General features: G+C 46.5%; 1 protein-coding gene across 2 annotated transcripts; it reads right to left on the reverse strand.

The window, feature by feature from the left end:
- Window positions 1-33: 33 nt before the first annotated feature.
- LOC120670042 (U-box domain-containing protein 70-like) lies at window positions 34-4,822 on the reverse strand. Of its 2 annotated transcripts, XM_039950018.1 has the most exons (9): window positions 4,488-4,822; window positions 4,123-4,411; window positions 3,714-3,799; window positions 3,236-3,459; window positions 3,091-3,157; window positions 2,418-2,534; window positions 1,640-2,074; window positions 698-1,465; window positions 34-517 (listed from the first exon to the last, which is right to left on the reverse strand). In XM_039950018.1, the coding sequence occupies exons 1-9, from the start codon at window positions 4,662-4,664 to the stop codon at window positions 323-325; spliced, it is 2,358 nt and encodes a 785-aa protein (XP_039805952.1). In that variant the 5' UTR covers window positions 4,665-4,822; the 3' UTR covers window positions 34-322. The 2 variants fall into 2 exon arrangements, with proteins under 2 accessions (XP_039805952.1, XP_039805953.1); XM_039950019.1 differs by lacking the exon at window positions 2,418-2,534 and having other exon boundaries at window positions 4,488-4,811.
- Window positions 4,823-23,524: the final 18,702 nt, after the last annotated feature.

The raw sequence follows: 23,524 nt of genomic DNA on the forward strand, positions 1-23,524 counted from the left end.
CGTGACATCTTGATGAATGATGAGCTAATGACGTAGTAGGATGATAGAAGGCAAATATGTCTTTTAGCTCCGGCCCTAAAGAGTGCATACAGGTCTTGGCAGGCATCACCGTTTAAGTTTAATATTAGCTACAAGCCTACAATGCTACAAGGTACACTATCACATATAGTTGAATGTTAGCTCTACAGTTCAAAAAGAAAAAAAAAGAATGTTAGCTCTACAGGGGCAGCAATTCAACTCGTCAGGACCAAGGCATCGGTAGAGGGGCACCGAACTATATCTGGTGGCGGAGAACTGGAGAAGCACGCAGCAACCCAACTGACTACAAGGCCACATTCTGCTGCTGGAGCCATTCCTGGATGGCGGAACGGAGCGCGCGATTGGGAATGAGCTCGTCGTGTTCTAGTCGCATATTAGTCATCGGTGATGTGTCATGGCCTCCGTCGAGCCAGCTCCTGATGGCCTCGGCTTCATAGGTGAATCCGTCCGCTGCGATGTGCGGATCGTTCATGACATCCTGAAATAAGATCACAAAAGTCCTAATGGTTAGTCATCATAAGAAAGGGAGTTGTTCATGTGTTGCACGCATTTTCACAAAAGAACAAAAGAACAAAAGTAGAAGACACATTCAGCTTAATACTCGGTTCTTCAGTGCAACAATCCATAAATTGACGCAAAAAGTCATCGTTATACTCACCTGAAATATAGGGCAGATGAAATATGACGGCGTGCAGTTCTCATCAGACACTGATCTAGAAGAGGAGGCCGATGGTATTGTTATGGTTGCAGCATCCCTAATCGCCTCAACCACTCCCCACACCACGACTGAAAGATCAGGACGGCACCTCCGGCTTGTCTCTGTGCAACTGAGAGCAAGGTGTGCTACCTGCTGGGCGTATACGTAAGGCCACTCTCCTGCTAAGGTATCAAGAACTGAGTTCAGGTCGCCTTTCAACATGGCATCCTCCACAATCTTCTTTATACCATCAGGAGGCTTTCCTGTCAAAAGGCGCAAGACCACAATCCCAAAAGAATAAACATCAGATTGACATGTCAGCTCTCCCGTGGCAAAAAACTCTGGGTCCATGTACTGAAGGGTTCCCATGGGATGCATGGTGCGATACATGGTAGTGTTGTTGGTGCTTGACTGCAACAGGTGGCGAGAGATACCAAAGTCACTAATTTTACTGACTAAATTAACATCAAGAAGGATGTTGGCAGGTTTCAGATCTCCATGAACAACAGGGTGTGGTTTATTCTTGTGCAGAAATGTCAATGCTGAACAAATCTCAGCAATAATTCGGATGCGAGTCTGCCAGGGTAGACTGCGCCTCTTTTCTGCACAAACAAGAAAATCTTCAAGGCTTCCATTTGGTAAGAACTCATATACAAGTGTAGATGACTCCAAGCAGGCTCCTAACAGAGTTACAAGGTGAGGGTGCCTCACTCTACTCAAGATAGCAACCTGCAGCAGGAAAACCAAAACAAGCCATTCAGCATTCTTTCATGGGTAAAGTGTGCTTTCAAAGTACATTTTCTATTTAGTTTCATTTGAAAGCTAAAAAGGAGCTAGAGATCAAGCCCTTCTTTAACTTTGATAAAGACAATTTAGTTTTCAGAATGAATTGAATTGGACTACCTCTTGCTCGAACTGTGATTGTCCCTGTAAATTATCAGGTTTCAACACCTTTATTGCAACTGTCATGTTCCGGAGGGTACCTCTGTACACGCATCCAAACCCACCTTCTCCAATTTTAAGAGAACTACTGAAATTTTCAGTAGCACACTCCAGTTCAGATGATGAAAATTCACAGTGCATTGATGTAGTCAATACTGAAAGCATCTGGCCTCTTTTTTGACGTAACTCTTGAACCTCCCGGACAGCATGATTCCTCTCGTGTAGCAAGTGATCATGCTCTGATAGAAGCCGTTCATATTGTCCTCTGGATTCAGAGAGCTGACCTTGTATATGCTCATTGGCCTTCTCAAGTTTCTCTATGACCTCAGCGTGTTGTTTTTGAAGTCGTTCCAACTCTTGGTGTACCCCTGAAAGATGTTCCTCCATTGTTCTAGCCTGCAGGGGGAAAAGACATTCTCATCCAATATTGAGAAAGATATCTTATGGTTCAGTAACAACAGCATCCTGGAAACTTTGTTAAAGGATAACTTGCTAATGTCCTGGATTTTTTTTGGATATAACTATAAAAGCTTACCATGAAAAATAAAAACATGTTCAAAAGACAAGACTGACATGACTATTCAACAGTAAATATATTTGTTCTTACTTTACATGATAATTCTATTGGGGAAAATGAATTGATGGTGATATTTGATCACCAATCCAGATAATTCAACTTTTCACCACAAAATAAACAAGATGATAATAGTTTTGAGCGAATCATAGTACTAAAGATTACCACTCGTTCAGATTCTATGCGCATCAGACGCTCATCAGAAGCTTCCTTCTTGAATATTGCAGCTTGTTCCATTGCTTTTTCAAATTTACACAAATCATTTTCTGATTGGAAATTTCCCTGAAAGGGCCATTAAAAGAGGGTCATTTAGGAAATGCAATTTAATTGAAAATGCATCCTTTTGCTTGTATTTGTTAACAACTTCATAGTTATTCTACACTGAGCTTAGGCACGGTGGAGTCAAGGCGAGGGAGTGCAACAAAAAACTGTGCCTCAAAATACCATTAACATGCACCTGCCACTTGTGTGTCAGTTAGATATGCAGCTAGGAACTGCACAAGACTTGAGCTCGAGCATATCAGAAACAGAGAAAAAACAGAAAAGTATGGTGTTGGGGGCATGAAGCATGAAAAAAGCAAGTGACATTATGGTGAGTGTTTTATTTATCTTTTTAATCTAATCATTAGTTAGCAGGCTTTTATAGAGTATGTTTTATGATCCTAATAGAGCATGTTTACGGTTTTGGAGTGCTATTTCTTAATGTGCACCTTGATCATCAAGGCACAGTTTATTTGTTACACCAAGGATTACCAGCCACAGTAAACTACACAAGCAGGGACCAGGGGAGAAAAAGGAAATCATGGAAAATTCTTTCTAGTTAAGGAACTATACTTACTGACATCTCTTTCAATTCCTTAAGCTCAAAATCACTCCCATTAGCCCTCTTAATGCATGCTGCACATCTAGTTCAAACAAATGCAAAGTTAGTTCAAATCATCAGGTCATGAGTCAAGAAGGCTAGAATGGAACTGGAAAGCTACCTTCTTAAGCCATCAAGAACCTCCAGATTATTTGGGTCACACCTCAAACCCTCCAGGTAAGTTGCCAGAGCATTTTCATATCTTTCCATCAGGAACTGAACTTTAGCTTTACGCAAATAGCCCTTTAGAAAAGTCGGATCTAGTTCGACACATTTCTCTGCATCCTCAAGACCTTGAGGGAAATCTCCCAGATAGATGTGGCATTGAGCTCTGTTGCTAAACGCCTGAAAGATCAGTTATAAATCATAAAACGAATTGCTCGACCAGGAGAGCCAAAAAAAAAAATGGGGGCAGCTCAAGGACATGTCTTTACTGAGAACAAAGCATGCCAAATATGACTGTTCATAGATGATGTTTTACCATTGCAAATTTAATTTATAAAAAATTTCTCTAATTTCAGAAGAGTACTATTTTACTTAGGATCTGGAGTTGGCTTTATTTGAGAAGGAAAAAAAAGTCGAATAACCAGTATGCTTACCCTTGGATCCTTTGGGCTCATTTTCATAGCTCGAGTGTAGTGCATTGCTGCTTCATGGTACTTCTTCTGCTTAAAGAATTCATTACCTGCAGCATTTTACACCCAAAGCAGCAGTTATATACCACAATTGCATATAACTATGTAATAATTGGTACATGATGCTTAAAAACACAGATTGCAAGGAGATGTATCTACCTGCAGAATATACCATACTTTGCAATTGCAAAGTTCTAAGCCTAATCCACACAGTCACACAGAGTAAGTTTAAATTTTCTGAGAGTATTTTATATTTTATTGTCACCCCAAAATGTGAGCTGCATTTGTGATTGTTCAACGAATGCAATCCAGTAGCATTGTCTAATTTCCCATTTCTCTACTCAACAATGCCGTAATCGAGCACCATCCAAACCTTTCTCGCGGTCGTGGTCGGCGGCCTCCTGATCCAGTCGCTCCTGCTCCTCCACCTCCTTCCTCTTCCTCTCCGCCTCGCCAAGTTTGTGGAGCATCTCCTCGCAGTAGTGCTCGGCCAGCGACTGCTCCAGGGCCCTGATCGCCGGTGCGTAGTCCCTGGCGCAGTCCGCGAGCTCGAGCAGCGCTGACGCCTTCCGCCACAGCGCCTTCGCGATCAGCTTGTTCTCCGCGCCGATTTCCCTGCCGCGCCTCACCGCGTCGTCGCAGTCCCTTACGCACTCCTTGTACTGAAAAAGACCCAGAGCGTGGGCGCCCGTGTCGCCGGGGAAGGTTAGGGAATCGGAACGGAGGGGGGAGAGAGACCTTGCACAATTTGAGGTAGGCTGCGGCGCGGTTGGTGAGGAAGGAGATGTCGCTGGGGTCGAGGAGCGCGCCGCGGGTGTAGTGCTCGACGGCCGTCTCGAGGAAGGACTTGCGGTAGGCGTCGTTGCCGGCCTCCTTGGCGCGCCGCGCCGGCTCCGCCCGCTCGTCCGTCTCCATCGCGTGCCTGTGCCTCCCTCCGGACGGACGATAGGGTGGCGCTACGGCGACTGCAGGCGCATTCGGGCCTCCCCGGCGGCTGCTGCTGGTGCTGCGGCGGCGGCGACTACGAGGGGACGTTTTTTTTTTTTGACACGACGAGGGGACGACTTGACGAGGCCTCGGCCGGAGTCTGGGGAAGCATCTCTGCCAAGTAGGACACCCGGATTGGTGGTGGGCCCGCCGTCTAGTGCGCTTCCACGAGCTTCGTATGGGTTTCCCTTTCGCGAAGAATCTGTCCTTTTCGGAAATTTTGATTTGCTAGAGCTATGCCTGTATGTTGCTACAAACTTCGAAAATTTTTCAACGCAATGCATAGAGCATCAGAAAAATACAGTGTGATCTTAGCAATAAATTTTTTTTGGCGGAATAGCCATTGTGGTCCTCAAACTATGACCTAGGCTCAAATTAGCCCCTGAAGTATCAAAACGACCAATTTGACCCTTAAACTTCTGATTTCCAACTCAATCTCCTCCATCCCCTTTCATTGTTGGACACGTGGACACTTGTAGATGCAAAATGATTGTATTGCCCTTCCCTAATTCCATTACCCTCACGGTGTTATCCTGATAACGGCACCCCTCTTCTTTCTGCTGTAGCGGTGCCCGTCCCTCTCTGCTTCGCTCCAGGAGGCGCCGCCCTCCCTGCCTCGCCCCCGGAGGTGCCCCCTTCTCTTCTACCGTCGACGCCAAGGCGCTCGTGGAGGTGAGCTGCCAGACCTGCTTCATTCGATTTGTCTCCCCCATTTCCCAAGAGGCGCCGCCCTCTCTGCTCGCCCTAGGAGGCAGCCGCCGCCGCTGCCTGAGTTGAATGGATGGAGCTAGGGATTGGAGAGGGAGAGGTAGAGGTAGAGGAAGAAGGTGGACGCCCAGAAGAGAAGCAACGGTGGATCCCGGAGCGTCCAGTTCCATCGCTCATGAACCGGCGGCACGAGCAATGGAGGTGAGTAGGATTTGGGGCTACGGTTGATTTGATTTGGGGATTGCTTTGATTTTTGTTAATTATTCATCGATTTGGTGCATCTTGAAACACTTCTGGAACAACATTTGGAAGGAATTGTGGTGAGGACAGGGCTAACATGCCGTCATGGATTGGCCCCAATTTTGTGTTGTTGATGGTCTGGTCCAGATGCAGGTAGAAGGTTCATGACGTGCTCCCAAGTTGAGCAGCACTGTGATTTCAAGTACTGGATAGATGAGCAATTTGAAGGAAGAGCAAAGAAGGTGATTTAGGACCTTGTTTTCATGAGGCACAGCATGTCCGAGCTGTACCATCAGTCAGCCAAACAATGGGATCATATGTATGCTGATCGACAGATAGCGAAACAACAAATTCGTGAACTATGTACTATTAGTGAACAACGAGTATGCATTGTATTGCTAATTTGTGTCAGCATTGTAATTGCTTGTGGCCTATGGCTCATTGTGTAACCAATGTTTGAGACATAATGGAATGAATGCAGAAAGAAATTGTTCTGGGTCTATCATTTCTCAAGTCCAGAAGCAAATTTAACATGTTTCATGTCCATAAGCAAGTGTACAGAGCATCATAATTATGAGATACATAAGCATATATGCCTTCGAAATTGGCACTTGAAACTACTTCATCTTGTTCTTTGAATGCAGCAGGCTTCTTTTTTCCTTCTGGGATGAGCTTTGGCCGGATGTTGATCCACGGCCAAGTGAATTGGATTCAATTTTTCCAGAGCCTCGTGCACCTTGTACATTGACTGTTGCTTTTGCATATGAGGAAGCAGTATCAGCATTGGTCTCAATAACAATAGATGCACTACCTCGAGCTGATACCTTTGCATATACTTTAGCACTTGACTTGGCAATTTGCTGAGCACTTGACTTGGCAAATTTCTGAGTACTTTCTCCAAAAGATATCAGCCTCCTCTTATGCCCAGACTACAAAATAGCAAAGCCAAGTTATGGGAAGCATATAGAAGCCAAGGACAACCTTTCCACCTACAAACAGCCCTAATCATTTTTCTTTCTCATTCCTCTTGTATTTGATATTTATCTTCATCTTCAGTGCATACCTCTCTATAGCATCCTTCAACTCATCCTTTCCTCTAAAGCACATGTCTACTGCAAACTGTGGAGTATCAGCAGAACTATCAAATATTGGGTACCTGCACTTCCTTCTTCTAGAAACACCATCACTATCCTCATCATATGATGCATCACCATCTAAATCAAAGTACTCGACCCCATCTCCACCTTCGAAGTCCTGATTACTACTGTCCAACGGAACATCTCCAGCATGTATGCCATCCACTTCAATTGGGTTGTCTAATGGAATATCTCCTCTCTTCCTGGCTTCTGCCATAAATTCCTTGTAATTTTTTCTTATCTCTCGAACTTCATCATCTTCATCAGTTGTGAAACCTGTAGCATCACAACCACTCTCTGATTCTGAATCTTCTTTTTTTTCTTCTTCTTCTACATTCACACCATACTGACCATGAGATGGACCTTCCAATAACAGCATGTTACCACCCTGAACAAATTTGTCCCTATTTTGGACAGTTTCATCCTCAGCAACAGGTTGAACATGATCCAAATCCATGATATTTTCATCTCGAAAAAGTGCAAATACATCCTCATCTGCATACTGTGTTACAGATTCTTCATTCCCACCCATGTCATTGGATTCAGTGTATACATCTACAGCTCTAGCAGTTCCCAGCTCATTAATCATGTCCAAACATGACTTGTCATCTACAAGTAACCTCATTCCACTATTTAGTTCAGCACCATATGGCAACCAGTGCATTCTAACAGATCTAGGAAAAATCGTGTGATCCAATAGGTGTCTTTGAAGTTCTGGGATAGAGACCTTGTCCTTCTCTATGTGAGACACTCCACAATCCCCATTGCAATACAACATCTTTGACCCATCAAACACAAAGTCCCCATTAAAATGAAATCGAACTTCCAGTACCTCAAATTCAGACATTGTTTGCAGCCCTACGAATCAACTATATGGTCAAATTCCAACATTCTTATTACTAAATCAAAATCAATCGCAAAATCAGAGAAGTGCCACTTCATCTCACCTATTGCAGCACGTCCACCTCTCCTGCGTCCTCGCTGTAGATGCGCTGGAGTCCGCCTGCCAAAGTTCGAGGGGGGTGCCACCACCAAGAAAAGGGTGCGCCTCCACCAACAAAAGGGTGTGCCCCCTGCTCTCCTCCCCAAGCCAAAAGTCTAACCTACCTTAGCAACCGCCATGGAGAAGGATGAGCCTGGTCAGAAGGGGCGATAGGGAGATGGAGGAACGGCGGACATGAAACGCCGTGAAGGGGCGCCAGGAAAATAAATCAAGAAGGGTAGGAGGGTCATTTGAACTCACTCTTGCAAAAAGAAGACTTGGTCAAGCTTACACCAAACCAAGTCATCAATCAAATCATCGCCCATGAATATAGTATGGGGATGACAAAGAAGGAGCAAGAGTCCACATCTTCTTCAAGCCACAAGAGTCTCGCCACCAAGCACTCATGCAAGCACCAACCAAGGCGACAAGACTCATCAAGCTCAAGTGAACAAGAAGAAGAGGATGAGGAAAATAGTGATGATGAATCAAGCTCAAGTGATGAAGAATATCCAAGGGCCATGCTATACCACCACCGCAAGATTGCCGAGTATGTACATGAGCTCTATGAGCTTGGGTACAAAACACTCATTAGAGGGAGTGCGGTTGGGATGGAGAAGATGGCGAAGAAAAAGAACAAGTCAAGACCCCAAGCTCTCTCCGCCATCTACAAGCCCAAGAAAAGTGGTGAAAGCCCAAGTAAAAAGAACAACAAAAATTCCAAGAGCACCACCACTCATCGCCCTCGGAGGACATCACCACCACCCATGTGTCTTATGGCACTAGGTAATAACGATGTAAGTGATGACTCCTCCTCCAATGATGAATCCAATATTGAAACTGATGAAACTAGTGAGATGATGACACTTCTTTATAATCAACAAGAATATCTCACTAAACAAAATAAAGAAATCAAAGCTCTCAAGGCTAAAGAAAAACTTCATGCTTCATTTGTCTCAAGATATGAGAACTTGCTAAACAAATTCAATTTGTTAGACAATGAGCATAAAGAACTTAAAATAAAATATGAGAGCTTTGAATCTAAAAATGAATCATCATCGGATAAATTATTTCCTTGCAATATTCCTTGTGCTATTCCCATTGTCAAGGTAGATGCGTCTACCTCTTGTGATCTAACCCCTTGCAATGAGAATGTGATTGTAGAAATATGTGATGATCTCATTGCTAAGGAATATGATAAGCTCAAACAAGAGGTAGAAAGGCTAATGGCAGACTTGAGGCGGCTCAAAGGAAAGTACACTCAAGAGCAAGCCCAACCTTCTCAAGATAACCCCCTCACGGGCGTGAAGAAGCTTGAGAAGGGAGAAACCGTGACTTGCTTCAAGTGTTGCAAAGAAGGCCACAAGTCCTACCAATGCAAGGAGAAAGAGGGCGAAGCAAAGGGCAAAGAAAATGGCAAGCCCAAGAACTTGAACAAGAGCAAGAAGGGACACAAGAAGGCTAAGGAGATCAAGAAAAACACATCTCCAAACTTGAAGGCGTCATACATGTACACCAAGCCCACCCACAAGAACAAGCAAAAGAACAACCACTACATACTTGAAAAGAAGAAGAATGAGAAGGTGGTAGCTCATGTTATGGGGTGGAGAACATATGGATGGAACCGGCCTATTTGGGTGCCCAAGGATATTATTCATATCATGGATGGCTCTCAAAAGGTTTGGATCCCTAAAACTTAGGCACCAAATAAGCACTACGGGGAATTTGGAGGCTTGGCAAGGTTTGGGATGCATGAGTAGGGATGCATCATGCAAAGTTGAATTAAAGCCAAGTTATGGATTAAAGATTAGTGACCCAAATTCCCCTCCCCTACATATGAGATAATGAGCAAGGTAAAAGGATGATCTCAATTCATTTGATATCCTTCATGCATCATTGTAGCTCAATGCCTCTCTAGGGTTGCATGATCTTATCTTTACTATTGGTATCTTTCATTTGATATGCCTTCCTAGAAATTTCACATGGTAGGTTATCCTTGCCTTATTCATATCTTGTTGTAACCTACATGAGCTTAATTGATTCTCTCACATGGCATATGTCTTTCATAGCATATCTTGCAATTTGATATCTCTCATATTCGTGGTAAAAATGCTTTTAATATCAATTGCTTGCTTATGATGCCATGATTAGCAAGTTATGAAGTTAAATCCCCATTATGTGAATTACAAGTGCATACATTTGTTTAAAGTGATTCAAACACTAATGCACACATTTAGGGGGGCTAACTCTATAACTTATGTTTGTGTGACTAATATGCTTTACAAGTGCTATTTGTTGTAGTCACCTAGAGCTATCTCCATGAGTTCAAATTTCTTTTGAACACTACCCCTACAAGTCACAATTGGCATCACAATTGGTGTTAAGATGAGAAGTGCCACAAGCTTTGAAAAAGGGGGAGCTTGTTCAAACAAAGGGAGATATGCCAAATTTAGTGGGTATAACACTCTATCACTAGTAAATTCCTTTTGCTACTAATGCTCCTTGCTGTTAGTGGTTATGAAGCTTTTAGGTGTTTGATGACAAAGGGGGAGAAATGTACCCTAAAAGCAAGCAAATAGTTTGGAGTAAATGATGCCATTAGCAAGGGGGAGGAATGGAAAATGCAATGCAAAAGGATGCATGGTGATAGGGGGAGGTACAAGGTCAATATGGGGGAGAAGTGCAATTTGATGATCCCATGGACTAAGGTACAAAAATTTTCATTGCTCATATGGTTCAAACCACACAATTGTCTTACATTGGCCACAAGCCATTGTTTCACAATTGCTATCAAGCCGGAAGTATTTCGTCCTATGGACTAATCAAATGATGGTGGCTTTTAAAATGAGCATTGAAATGTCATCCGAGCAAGCTAAATAGTTTCTAACTTTTCAATATGGTACCAATTTCTTATTCTTGCAATTCATCTTGCTTGCTTTGGTTGTGTTGTCATCAATCACCAAAAAGGGGGAGATTGTAGCGAAAATGGCCTCTCATGCCATATTTCAATATAATGTTTTGGCGATTGATGACACACACAACACTTGGACTAATATATGTGTTAAGATGATCATTATTAGGCTTATAGGTCAAAGGGATGAAAAGATACAAAACCCCGAAGAAATCAGGTCGAAAGGACCAAGACAGAGGTAATTTGCACTCACCGATTAAACCGGCGTGAGGCAAATTACACTCACCGGTGCAATGGGCTCAGAGAAGACTCAGTTAGCAGAGTGCACCGGATGAACCGACGAGGAGCAGAGTGAAGGCGTCGGTGCAATAAACCCAGAAGCTGAGGCTAGGGTTTTGCGTCGGTTGAACCGACGATGCCTGAAGACAAGCGTCAGTGCAGTTGTCCAGAGACTCCGTTTTTGGGGGTTTCTGAGCTTACATACACCGGTTAAACCGACGATGAATTCAAGAGCGTCGGTGCAATTGATCAAGTAGCCGTTGGAGCAGTAACGGCTAGTCGGCTGGGAAAATGCACTCACCGGTTAAACCGGCGATGACGATTTCCTGAGCATCGGATTAACCGGTGCTAAGGAAATCTGTCAGCTTTTCTTAACGGCTAGTTTTGGAGGGTTGGGCTATATATATCCCACCCCACGCCTCATTTGGGAGTGATGGAGTTGTTGAAGAGATAGAGAAGTCTACTTACACTTGAAGAACACCTCCAACCAACATAAAGCTTCATTGTACATCATATAAGCTTAAGCACACTTGTGAGAGTGCTTAGTGCTTGATTAGACTTAGCTCTTGAGAGAGCAAGCTTGAGAGAAGCCTTGCTGTGGCAAGCAATCATTGTAATCGTCGTGTGACCCTCCGACTTAGTGTGGAGCGACAACAACACTTTGTGCGGGGAAGGAGACCCCTCTTGGTGAGAAGCTCCGATAGTGAAGACGGTGCCGTTGGTGACGCTTTGAGAGAGACGGTGGCGGTGAGCTTGTCTTGGTGACTTGGCATCACTTAGCCTTTGCTTGTCGGAAGCCTTGGTGGCGAACGCAAGACGTGATCAAGCGAAGAGACTCGGCATCACACTTGTTCTTGTTGGACAAGTGACCGTGGACGTAGGGAGGGACTTGGTGTCCTAACCGAACCACGTTAAATCGTGTGTCTTGGTGTCTTCACGAGAGTTTGCATATTCTCTTCCTTACCTCTTTACTTACCGTATTACGTTTCCGCATTTACTCTATCTTGCGTGCCTTCACTTTCTTAGTTAGTTTGATTAGGATTGGCTATAGGTTGCAAGTCTTTTGGGGTAAGTAGAGAGTAGTATAGATAAACCTTAGTCATAACTAGCATGTGTAGGATGTGTTAGGTTTATCTTATACAAGTAGTTTGAGCCCTAGGTTAGAAAACGAATTAGCGACCCTATTCACCCCCTCCCCCTCTAGGGTCGGACACCCCGGTGATCCTTATAGTGTCCCGCGCGGAGCCCCCACCCTCCGGATGGACAGACATCACACTAGAGCAATCATACGAATACTGGAGCAGTTGATAGAGTTCTAAGAACAAAAGACTAACCATCTGCAGCACAGGGCGATCATACAATGCAAGCATAGAATGATAACGCAACCATGACAAGAAGCATATACTCGATAACTCAGAATATACTTCAAGCAGATATTGGTAACCATAGTCTAATTCTATTACAAACAACTGCATATTACAAGAGAGAGCTAGAGATGAACCCATACCAGACTCTCGAGCAACATCGGCGACTCGATGACTCCTAGACTTCTCCTAAACTCCACTAAGCCTAAAGACTATGCAAGGAATGCAAGAGAGGATAGGTGAGTGGTGTGTGGTGTGTGTCCTATTCTCCACCCCCCTTGTATTTATAGCAGGGAGCCACGGAGTGAAGCCAGCACAACCGACGTAGGGGACCAGTAGGGAAGCGCCACGTGCCCTGGTTGAGACGGTGGGGCCCACGGGCCAGGTCGGTCGGCCTGCCCGGGCCACCAACTGCCCCCAACTTCTTCTAGTGGGCTGTCTTGGGCCTCTTTGTCTGATCCACGCTGGGGCTGGCCTGTCTTGACTTGTTTGAATTGGGTTCTTGCATCACTTTTGATCCATCTGAGCCTGAATCGGTGCTCTGATAATTTATGTGATTTTATGTCGGGCCAAAGCGTGCTTGTAACCTGCATATTAGCTTGAAAACACAACTTGCATATTCTAAAAGGTAAAGTGTGGTTTAGGGACTTTATTGGATAAGGATGCGTGTAAGAAATGCAAACTCTCATGATTTTCTGATCAAGTTGACGCCTGGAAATGATCGTTAGTGAGCGTCAACAGTGGATCCAGGGTGGATGGAGTAGGCCGAGTTATGGGCTTCATCCATGATTATTTGCCGGAAGTCTCCTTCTTGGGGCACATAAATCATATTTCTATACCATAAAGTTCCCTCATTATCCACTCTAAAATCCGGTGCCTTATTTTCTCCAGTCTACATTCGGATTTCCATCAAGTCCTTGTCCGAACTTTGGGCCTTTCTGATTTTATCCTCCCGAGTAGGTTGAATGCTCATCTTGCGAATGGAACCTCGGGGGACAATGTGCACATTCAATCGTGCCATTTCTTCCTACAGATGGGCATCCTTGGATCCATAAGATTTCCGGCTTAAGGCATCAGCTACCACATTAGCTTTACATGGGTGGTAATGGATTTTCATATTATAATCTTTAACCAGTTGTAACCACCTTCTTTGTCTTAAGTTCAAATCTGGCTGGGTGAAAATATACTTCAAACTCTTATGGTCGGTGTAGATCTCACACTTATTTCCAATTAGATAATGTCTCCAAATCTTGAGGGCATGCACTACGGCTGCAAACTCCAGATCATGTGTTGGGTAATTCTGCTCATGGGGCCTGAGCTGTCGGGAAGCATAAGGTACTACCTTCCCGTCTTGCATGAGGACGCATCCTAATCCTTGTCGGGATGCATCACAATAAATGACAAAATCCCGATGAATATCTGGTAGGGTCAGCACTGGGGCGGTTGTCAACTTACTCTTCAATTCTTGAAAACTTCTTTCACATGACTCTGTCTAGGTGAATTTCTTATCATTCTTGAGCAGCTCTGTCATGGGCCGGGCTATCTTGGAAAATCCTTCAACAAATCTCCGATAATACCCAGCTAATCCAAGGAAGCTTATGATTTCACTAACATTGGTCGGTTGCTGTCAGTAGGAGACTGCTTCGACCTTCTCAAGGTCCACTGCTACTCCTTCTGCAGTCAGAATGTGACCAAGGAAAGCTACTTTCTCAAGCTAGAATTCACACTTGCTGAATTTGGCATATAGCTTATGTACTCTCAGCTTTTCCAATACTACCCGCAGGTGTTGCTCGTGTTCCTGGACACTCTTGGAGTAAATAAGTATGTCGTCGATAAAGACTACGACAAACTTATCTAACTCATCCATAAACACCTTTTTCATGAGATTCATGAAATAAGCAGGTGCATTGGTGAATCCAAAAGATATCACCGTAAACTCAAACTGCCCGTAACAGGTGACAAAAGCTGTCTTTGGGTTGTCGCTTTCTCTAATCTTGAGCTGAAAATATCCTGACCTCAGATCAATCTTGGAAAAGTACTTGGCTCCTTTTAGTTGATCAAAAAGGTCATCAATCCTAGGCAGGGGGTACTTATTCTTGATGGTAACTTCGTTCAGTGCCCGGTAATCTACACACAACCTCATACTCCCATCCATCTTCTTGACAAATAGGACTGGGGCTCCCCAAGGCAACGAGCTTGGTCTGATGAAGCCAATCCATTGTAGCTCTTTCAGTTGCTTCTATAATTCCGCGAATTTAGAGGCTGCCATCCTATAGGGTCTCTTGGCTATAGGAGAGGTTCCAGGGACAAGATCGATGACAAACTCTATATCCCTATCTGGTGGCATTCCGGGAAGTTCTTCAGGGAAAACATCCGGGTATTCGTTTACTACCGGGACTTCTTCCAAGGACTTGGCTTCCATGCTAAACACCATTGGGTCAGATCCACTTCTCCGGGTATGGCAGGTCACTCGTACTCCTTCTGGGTTCGTTAGGTGTACCACCTTGTCAGTACAACCTATGAGACCATTGTGTCGGCTTAACCAGTCCATTCCAAGGATCACGTCTATTCCTTTAGACTTAAGTACTACTAGGTCTGCTAGAAATTATACCCCACTTAAATTGATCCTTACCCGTAGACAACCTAGTTGACACTTGATGTCACCTCCAGGCGTCCGGGTTAATAGGGGTGTTTTTAGTAGTACTGTAGGTATATTGTGATTTTCCACAAAACTTGAGGATATGAACGAGTGTGATGCTCCAGAATCAAATAGTACTATTGCAAGAGCTGAGCTGACTAGGTACTCACCGAGCACTACGCCCTGAGCTCCTTGAGCCTCCTGCGCGTTGATGTGGTTGACGTGGGCTCGTCCAAATGACTGCTGGGGCTGCCTCATCTGCTGACTGTTGTTGTTGGTGTTGTTGTTGTTGCGGATGGGCACTCGGTTGGCACCTGACAGAACTGGACTTGGTTCATTCACAGAGTTGGAGAAGGCTGAGGCTGCCAGCTTGTTGTTGGCATACGGGCAGTTAGCAATGAAATGCCCTGTCTCTCGACAGTTGAAACAGGCCCTAGCATTGCTGTTGTTGTTGGTGATTTGGCTAGCATTGCTCTGCGGGGCTTTCATGGTGTTCTGGCTTCTGAACTATGTGTTAGGGGCTTGGGATCCTGTCACTTGTGATTGGGTCCTATACTGCATTGGGGCCTGAGATCTTGGTGCAGTGTAGCTGAAGCTTCTTGGTTTCTGAAAGCGGTCCTGCTGGCGGGCCTTGCTTTCCAAAAATTTGCGCTTGTTATCCTTCCTTTCTTTAGATTTGGCTCTTTCTGTGAGAATGGCCTTATTCATCAGAGTGTTGAAGTCCGAGTAGATTTGAGGGGTAAGCAAGGTCCGGAGTTCTGGGTTCAATCCCTTCTTGAACATGTCCTGGTTCTTTTCATCATCGTCCACTTCCTTTGGTGCATATCGGGCCAGCTCCATGAACTGGTAGATGTACTCTTCTACTGACATGCTTTCTTGCTGCAGTGTGCGGAACTCATCCGCCTTGCGCTTCATGGTGGCCGAGGGAATATGGTAGCGGCGGAACTCCTTCACAAATTTCTTCCAAGTGATGGTGGAGGCATCTTCGGCAGCAGGACAATAATTCTCCCACCAGGCTAGGGCAGTCCCGGTGAGTTGGTGGGCTGCCAGAAGAACTTTGTCTCGATCCTGGCATTCGAACGGCTCAAGCTTTCTCTGGATCACACGCAGCCAGTCGTCTGCATCCAAGGGGTTGCTGGATCCGGCAAAGGTGGGCGGCTTGGTCCTCAGAAAAGCTGTCAGCTTGTCATTCATGGTCTGCTCTCGTGGCCGCTTGTTGATGAGGGCGTTGGCCAGTGTTTCCAGTATGAGGGTTTGGTTGTGTATTATCTGTGCCAGGTCCATGAGGGGTGGTGGTGGTGGTGGTGGTGGCAGTGGCACTTCTCCTTGATTTCCTCCTCCGTTCTGGCTCACTTCCTGATCTTCCTGAGGAGGGTTCTGTCCATTAGGCTGCACTCCCGTACCAGCGGCTGCGGGGGTCCGATTGCGGGAGGCCCTCGTACCACTTCGGGAAGCCATCTGTAGATTGGGTAGAGTTTTTGTGAGATTGGGATTAGAATTAAGTGATGTTTTAGTTGTTTAATTCGTATTTTTTGAAAAGGCAGAATCTACCTTCCGTCGAAAAACACACAAACTAACAACAACCACACAAGCTAGCAAACAGCAAGCACAAACAACTTTATTACTGCGAGTGGGGGTACAACACTGGGACAAGGCCAAACGCGTACTACACGTCCGGGTACAGGATCACACTTAAGGATACAACTTAAGCCAAAGGGGCTGGGGGGCTTCGGGGCATGCTACTCGCGGGGCGAGACTTCTTCGGAGTGTGCTTCCAGGGGAACGAGCAGTCCTTGTTCGCCGTTCTCTAGGTTTCTGTTTTCCCGAGTTTACGCAGCAGCTTCTCCTTCAACGGCGGCAGTAGACCCTTCGGGGTTCTCGGGCGGGGCTTGTGGGGTTCTCAAGAGTGGCCCCCATCCTATGACGGGTGTCCCGAGTAGAATATAGTCTTACCCAATTGCTGGGATTGGCGTTCCACTTCTGGTCCATTCTTGCATACGCCGGTCCCGGGCCTGCCTGAGGCTCTCCTGGGCAACCGCTTCGCTGCTGACCGCGGCTGCAGCTCTTGCCTTTGCTTGGGCTGCCCAGATCTGTTGCAGTCTTACCGCGAGCTTTGCTTGCTCGGCTCGATGGCTCTGCTCCCTCAGGATGCTGGCTTGCTCGTCAAAGAGTTGGTCCAAGGAGGCTAGGTAGGTAGCCACATGGTACATGGGGTCTTCTTTATGGCGGCGCCGTTCCAGGCTTCTCATACGAGCTTCCCAAACTGGGGTTCTGATGGCCGGAGGGAAGAACCTCATTGGTGTGGGAGCTAGGTGTCCTTCAAAAATCCGGCACAGATAACGAAGTGCCTTCCTAACGGCCAAGGGATAGGTGTCTTGGTGCCTAAACCCCGTGGCGGTCACTCGCCATGGCTGGATATCGGGGTAGCGGTCACTTCTGGCGATGACCAGGATCACCCTGCAGCGAAGGGTACCATGGTGCTCGTACTCTCTGCTGTAGTACCTTGGGCGTTCCGTAACGCCAAGGCTTTCCAGGATATTGATCAAGAGGCTGGGGAAGCCAGGTGCAGCTTGGCAATTGCCCTGGGTCCATCCTTCTTCAGCCATCTGAAAACAAAGATAGGGTGAACAGGCTTGCACAAATATTTGGGGTACAAAGAGGATAGATGGTACTTATTATTACAACATGGTGGGGGTACAGATTCCATGGATACACGATTATTAGGATAGGGGCTATAACTTAGGTATGCTACTCTCCTCTCATGGGGACTCTTCCTGTAACGTTCCGCCTCCTCGAGGCCGGGCCCGCTTACATCTAGTAGCTCTCTAGGACATAGACTGGCCTCATAGACCAACACATGTCTTTTCTGCACACTTTGTCCTCACTCATGCGCACCAGAAATCACTTCCCGGTCGGTCACCCATCCCCAAATTGCTCCGGGCCAAACACGCTTAACCTTGGGGTTCTTTGGAGACCGGCTTCCGGAAAAGAAGTTGCAACTTGTTGACATGAGTATTCTATCAAACCTATTAAGCCCTGGACCGGGATGTCACACTTCCTCGACCCGGATAGGGCGCTTTTTTGGTGAGAGACACTGCTCCATCACATCATCTTTGGTCTGAGTACCCCTATCCCAATGAGTTTCTTCAGGTTCTTCTTCTATCCACCCACCTACTCCTCTGTGAGCCTCGTGTTCTTGCCATTGGGCTTGGAGAGCGGCTAGGGAATACTCGGCTCGTACGGCTCTTGTCTGTTGTTCCTCCATTTCTTGGATTGCCTGTTCTGCCCTGTGAATTTGGTGCTTCAGTTGTGCCGACTGTTCGCGGTAGAGCTCATCCAGGCCGGTGAGGTAGATGGATAGGTGGGAGACCGTATCTTCTAGGTCTTCTTCTTCTCTCCCAAATCCTCTCATCCGGCCAATCCATGAGCATCCTCTTCCTCCAGTAGGCAGGAAAAATCCCATAGGAGTTCGCTGAAGATGATGCTTGTAGACCACGTGTAGACATCGCAGGGCTTTTCGGGCGGCTTTTCGGTAGGTGTCTGGGAAGTGAAAGCCAGTGGTGGAGATGAACTAGGGGTCCACGTCAGGGTAGCGGGTGCTTTTTCCCACAAAGATCATCATGTTGCACCGAAGAGTGCCCCTGGAGTCGTACTCCCGGTAGATGTACTCTGGTGGGTCCACAACTCCGACGCGTTCCAGGCTGACTAGCAATAACTTAGGAAGGCCGGGCTCTGCGGGGCAGATTCTGCCACTCCATCCATTGTCAGCCATCTGGAACAGGGCAAGAATCAGCGGTGAGTGTTTGTGTGGAAAAAGGATTAAGAAGGAAAAAGTTCTAATGTGAAAAGGCCTGAAAAAGGGTCTCACTCCTGGGGTCACGTCCTACGGCCAACCTACGGCTCTGATACCACTTGAAGCGTCCCCTCATAAGAGAAGACTTAAATGTGATACAAATATCAGTCCCCGAAAAAATATCAGTCCCCGGAGGCTGATAACACATTTATTACATCATATGGTACATCACCGTATAACTCTACGCGGTAATGGGCAGTGAAGCGCCACTATCGCGAGGATAACAACTAAAACCCACACAACGACATTGACTACGAAGAGGTCATCAGAGTCTTGCGCCATACGGAGCTTCCTGCGGGTGACCCTATCCACAGGCAAGGTTGGGTGCAGGACGGAACCCCTACTCAACGTCTTCGGGAACAAAGTCTGGATCTTCCTTTGTAAAAATTAATAATGGGGTGAGTACAAACGTACTCAGCAAGTCCAATCACACCCATGGAGGGGGTATAAACAGAATATAATGCACAAGATAAACCAAGGATAAGTCTAGAGTTTAATTTGCGAAAAGCTAATTCTTATGCAAGGGTTTATTTGAAAGAAAGGGGTTTTCAAAAGCCATTATCTTGCACTGAGTAATACGTAGGGTTGATCCACACAGGATCCCAGTTTTAAGTTGCTACCGGACTCCTCATCCGCCGTAGCACACGGCACAGCTGCCGGACACTTTTCCAAAACAACTCATGCCAACCCATCCATTCCCAGAAGAAACACTATTTGTGTGACCAAACCGTAACTCGCCCAGTACCGTGGGCACGGCTATTCGAATAGATTTTAACTCTACAGAGGTGTGCAACTTTACCCACAAGCGGGGTACCACAGCACGATCACCGTAGTATCGGTGTAGATCCCAACAAAGCTATTACTCACCTTAGCTAGACCTGACTGGCCACCACGGGATCCACCAAGGGGTCATCGACCTATCACCGAGATTTAACCGGGGCATCAGTCACACAGAGCTTATCCCTTCTCCTTGGTCACCCGTTGCTCTCAGCCCTCCTGATGGCTATCAGACTAACTAGTGGGGTTTATGCTAAGTCGTTGCCCATACAACGGTCGAGTGGTTTGCACGATAGTGGAGTTAGGCAAGATGATACACCAACTCGGTCCTTAATTGTGACAAGATGGATATCTCCCTTCCTTGCTCAACCACACAGGTACGAGCACACCATTTGGCAATTCACACGGAAATGCCATCCATCCTGTCTAAACTCATCTTTCGAAAATTCCTTTTTATAAAACAAGTTGTACCGAGTTTAAGGTCCTAAGCGTTCTAGCAGCGATTAACGTCCAAACACATTCAGACATTAATCTAGGTGGTCAAGAAATTGTTATAACAAATCAAGGGGTGTCTATCCAACCATGTTTTCAGTAGGAAAAACATATGCAGTTTGATAAAATAGGCTAATAGGTTGTGTTTATAAAAACTGGGACAAAACATGCATCAAAGGGCGGGATTGAACTTGCCGTCTTCAAAGCCTTCCGGGAAGTCCTGATCGATGTACTGTCCTTCGGGTTCGGGGTCGCAGGACTAGTCCTCGTTCACTTGCTCGCAACACTTAAACATAATAATTTTCTTTATGGTGGAGGGACTGACCCATAATAAGGGAGAAGAGGGGGGGCTTCTTTGAAAAAGATCTAAAGAGGAAAGGGTTCATAAAAGAAAAGAAAGAAGGGCAGGGGCCTAAAGGCAAAACTGCCTTTCTTCCTCCCCTCGTCAACGAGAACAGAGGAGGAGCCATGGGGTGCCGACGGCCATGGGCTCGCGGCCCTGGGGGCATGGCGGCGGCCGGGGATAGGGGGAAAAGGGCAGGGCGATGCCGGGATTTGATTCCCCTCCACAATTTCAAAGGAGGGGGCCCGCAGGGAGGGGTGCGGCAGCCAAGGCCGTGGCGGGCAGGCGGCGGCCGTGGACGGCATGGTAGGGGCGGCCAGAGGCGAGCACCGGTAGGGGAAAAGAGAGAGAGAGGGCCAGGGCGCCTACCTTGGCCCTTGGCTTGAGCGGGGAGGCCGCAGGGCGGGCTGGCCACTGGAAGTAGGCGCGGTGGGCGAAGGCGCTAGCGGCGGCGGTGATGCACGGCTCAGGAGGGGGCTAGGGTCAGCTGTGGAGGTCGTGGTGGTGGTGGAACATGGCGTGGAGGCCTATTTATAGGCGGGGAGAGGCGGTGGAGCGGTGGCCGCGTTGGTGTCGACCGGCGAGCTCGGCGGAGCGCCTTTAATGGCATGGGGGCGGGCTGCTGTGCTGGTCGGCGTCGCGGAGCGGTGGTGCGGGCGGCGAGGTCGGCACAGGGTGACACAACAGCTCGGGCAGGCGGCGAGCGGGGCAAGCGGCGCTGTGCTTGACGGCGGAAGGCGCGGCGAGCAGTGCCGGGTGTGCCGCGCGTGGGCGTGCACAGGAGCGGCCAGCATCGAAGGCGGGGCACGCACGTGGTTCTGCTCGCTGGCGGTCGTGGGAGTTCAAGTGTCGAGGCAGGCGAGCGGCACGGCGGCTCAGCGAGGCGGAGTGGCAGGGGGCGGCCGGCGTCGAGCTGCGAGCGGCGGGCGGCGCGGCCGCGTGGTGCACGCGTGGGCAGGGACGCGCACGTGGGCAGCAGACACGCGCGTGCCGCGCGTGGGGATGGCCGGGAGAGGGGTGCGCGCGCGCGTGGACAGGGACGGGGAGAGGCCGGGGTGAGGGCGGTAGCCGGCGAGCGGTGCGCACGGCGCGTCGCGCATGCAGGAGCACGACAGAGGAGAGGAAGGAGAGAGAGGGAGGGAAAAGAAAAAAGAAAAAAATGAAAAAAAAGGAAAAGAAAGAGGGTAAAGAGAGAGAGATTCGCGACGGAAATTTCAGCGACGACAACGGCGGTGTCGGGCACGCGCGGCGGTCGCGAGCGCGCGCGGAACGGGAGATAGAACGGGGATTGGAATCGGGTGTCGGAAAAGGTTCCGGGGAATTAGGGCTCGGGGGTTAAGAAATGATTTGAGCTCAACGATGACAGAGATTTGAAAATATTTTTAGCGTGTGCTTTATTTGGTAAATTTTTCGGGATGTCACAGGAGCACAAGAAGAAGAGTAGATAATGCTGTGGGGTCCATGCGCCAGTGAGTTGGAAAGAGAAGATGAAAAAGGAGATTTAGCTAATCTATTGGAAGAAGAGGAGATATAGAGAGATTCCTAGCTAAATGGTTAGCTAAATTTCTTTTTAGCTAGTCTAATTTAAAGAGTCTTTTGGAGATGCTCTAAAGTACCTTTTCTCAATCATTGGAGTCCTATTACCTCTCTTGCTATGGTGGCCTTCACCTGAAATAGCCCAAATAATCACCTTTTGGGTAGGATAGTTTTTTGAGATATGCTATTTGCAAATAGCCAAAAACTAGCCCTCATGTTTTGGAGATTTTGAGCTATTTTAGGCTAAAAATAGCTCTAGTCCTTGGATCCAAACATGCCCTATGTAATGGAGATGGTTTGGAATCAATGAGTCTTCACGGGTGTGTCATCGAAGGCTCAAACCCTATATATAGGCCGTGTTTGGATCCAAAGGCTAGAGCTATTTGGGCTGGAGCTAATTAGCTCAAGCAAGTAGCCCTCTAATAAAATAGCTCTTGACATGTTTGGATCCAAGAGCTATTTAGCCTTTAAAACATCTTTTCCTAATCATTGGAGCTCTATTACCTCTCTTGCTATGGTGGGCAGGGCTCCACCTGAAATAGCCCAAATAATCACTCTTTGGGTGAGATAATTTTTTGAGGTAGCTATTTGCAAATAGCCAAAAACTAGCCTTCATGTTTGGATCTACTATAGCAAGGCGAGGTTCGGCTATTCTTTGTAATCAATGTGAAGGGTAAGGGGAGAAAAGAGTTGCGCAAGTACAATAATAGATTTATAAGTCGTTATCTATCTATGACATACTTTTTTATCATTATTACGTGATACTACTACTTTCCATCCATGCATCATATTTTCTTTCTGATTCTCTAGTCACCTAGCCTTTACCACAGTGGCACTAACTATCTAATTCTCATCTAGTTGCGTTAATAAGAGACAAGCTCTTAGTTCTCTTTCTCCTCCTCGCTCACTTTCTCCACATCATCAGCAAGAATACACACTCTTTCTCCACATCAGAAAATAATACTGGTTAGTTTGACACCTTGGCTATAAATTCATCATCACTATTCTATTGAGCTTTGTTACAATAATTGTAAAGTACTAATAAGTACTTTTGCTTTGAATTTTTTTCTGCCCATTGATCAATGAAAGGTATATACAAAAATTAAATTAAATTAGTATTCGGTTCCATTTTTTGGTATTTGCTCCCAAATTTTTTTACCACTAGGTAGTTTGGTCTAGGTACTTCCAAGTACTTTCTATCTTGACCACAGTACGATTCTGTCATATGAACAACTTTTATTTATTCAATCACTGTAAAAAATTCTCAAAATTGTATTGCCTGACTCGATATTTAACTTACTAGACATTAGTTCTTGGTACCACTGCGCCGCAGGTCACCACGCCCTAGCCGTAGCACGTTCCTTTGCTTGATGTCATAGATTGGGCACGTCAAACCAAAAAAAAAAAGCAACTTAATTGATTTTTGCGCCGCAGTATGGGGAAAGCATGACCGATGTTTCGCCGGCTGCTTGCAAAAGCTACTAAAAACTTTAGTTGAGCTAAAGCTAATAAAAAAAACTGATTTTATC

Source organism: Panicum virgatum, chromosome 4N, assembly GCF_016808335.1.
Source record: "Panicum virgatum strain AP13 chromosome 4N, P.virgatum_v5, whole genome shotgun sequence".
NCBI classification, from domain to species: Eukaryota; Viridiplantae; Streptophyta; class Magnoliopsida; order Poales; family Poaceae; genus Panicum; species Panicum virgatum.

Bases quoted from the DNA above. Each gene is read 5' to 3' on its own strand.
- LOC120670042 (XM_039950018.1), bottom strand. From the start codon at position 4,664: ATGGAGACGGACGAGCGGGCGGAGCCGGCGCGGCGCGCCAAGGAGGCC. The intron at 3,800-4,122 runs GTTTGGATGGTG...AAAATGCTGCAG, and splicing joins CGACCACGACCGCGAGAAAG to GTAATGAATTCTTTAAGCAG. The intron at 1,466-1,639 runs GTAGTCCAATTC...TTCCTGCTGCAG, and splicing joins AATCACAGTTCGAGCAAGAG to GTTGCTATCTTGAGTAGAGT.